Raw genomic sequence first — 1,189 nt, forward strand, 5'->3', positions numbered from 1 at the left:
TGGACCCAGTACTGATCCCTGGGGAACACCTGGGACCTTGGTAAAGGCAGCTGCTGAGCAGTTTAGTCTTCTGCCGAGGAATTAGGTTGTTAAGTGTTTCTACACATTTCTGTGGCTTGCGAGCTTCAGAACATTTTGCTCCAAAGTATTCCTTTGGATAGGATATGAGTGCTGATAGATCATCTCCGTAGCTTTTTTGGCGCTAGTGGACCGTGATACGATGATAAGATGGCTTTGTCACCTTAACGAGAGGGAGATCTTGTGGAGAAGGTTTTGCAGATGAAGGAGGTGAATTAACCCGTAGGCAGTTTTTGTTCTGGATAGGGACAGGCGAGGTAAGGGTGAAATCAGAATTCTAGAATTACCTGGCAATAATTGTACGTGACTGTGTAACGAATGGGTCGTTTCAGGAAGTTCGGATTCCAGCTCGCCTTCCAACAGCCCAGGTTTTTGGAACTACAGCCGTCCCATGGCAGACTACGCGCAGATGCTGAGGAAGTTCCAGTATCAGCTGGCTTGCAGGTCCCAGGCTCCGTCAGCACACAAGGATGAGGCCGATCTGAGCTCGAAACAGGCTGCAGAGGAGGTAATTTCGGCAGCGAGGTGGTCGAGAGGCCTCTAAAATACATGGCTTTTGGCAAAGGTTTGCATTTGAGCTGTATCAAAAGCGCATGAGGGAGAAATCCTCTAGCACTTAACCATCTTCATAGGGCTTCACTGAAAATGGACTTTCCAAATTCCGCATGGTAGTTGGAAAATCATTTCTCCCTTGGAGAGTAAGATATACTTGGGATAAAATACATTTGCGGCATAAAAATGGAGCTGAAACTTCAGTTTCAGCTGAAGGATATAAAGCATAAAGCCTTTCCGCCTGTGTCTGAGAGAGGTCTCACGTGAAGAACTCCAACTCGTGGCTTCAGTTAAATTTGATCAATGTTCTTTGTTTTACACGTTAACCTCATGAAGCTTCCTGTTCAAACACCTCTTAAATCAATCCTACCAGTTTTATCCTCATCGAGTGCAGAGGTTAAAACAATTTGAGCTCACGTGAGGTGATTGTACCCTGAGCGGAGAATCGTAGAATCCTAAAATGTCTCAGGCTGGAAGGGACCTCAGAGACCATCTGATCCAGCCCTGCCATGGGCAGGGACGCCCTGAACCAGCCCAGGTTGCTCCCGGCCTCATCCAA

The 1,189-nt window shown here is 47.1% G+C and overlaps 1 protein-coding gene across 1 annotated transcript in view; it reads left to right on the forward strand.

Moving 5' to 3' along the window:
• Positions 1-410: 410 nt before the first annotated feature.
• Positions 411-1,189, forward strand: part of LOC104273285 (transmembrane protein 209) — a gene marked incomplete at both ends in the record, with an annotated part of 5,417 nt that continues 4,638 nt past the window's right edge. Inside the window, one exon of the mRNA XM_009868556.1 lies at positions 411-586. Within this exon, the coding sequence (XP_009866858.1) occupies positions 411-586 (176 nt within the window). The remainder of the gene's footprint in view (positions 587-1,189) is intronic.

Source organism: Apaloderma vittatum, unplaced genomic scaffold (genome assembly GCF_000703405.1).
Source record: "Apaloderma vittatum isolate BGI_N311 unplaced genomic scaffold, ASM70340v1 scaffold40034, whole genome shotgun sequence".
NCBI classification, from domain to species: Eukaryota; Metazoa; Chordata; class Aves; order Trogoniformes; family Trogonidae; genus Apaloderma; species Apaloderma vittatum.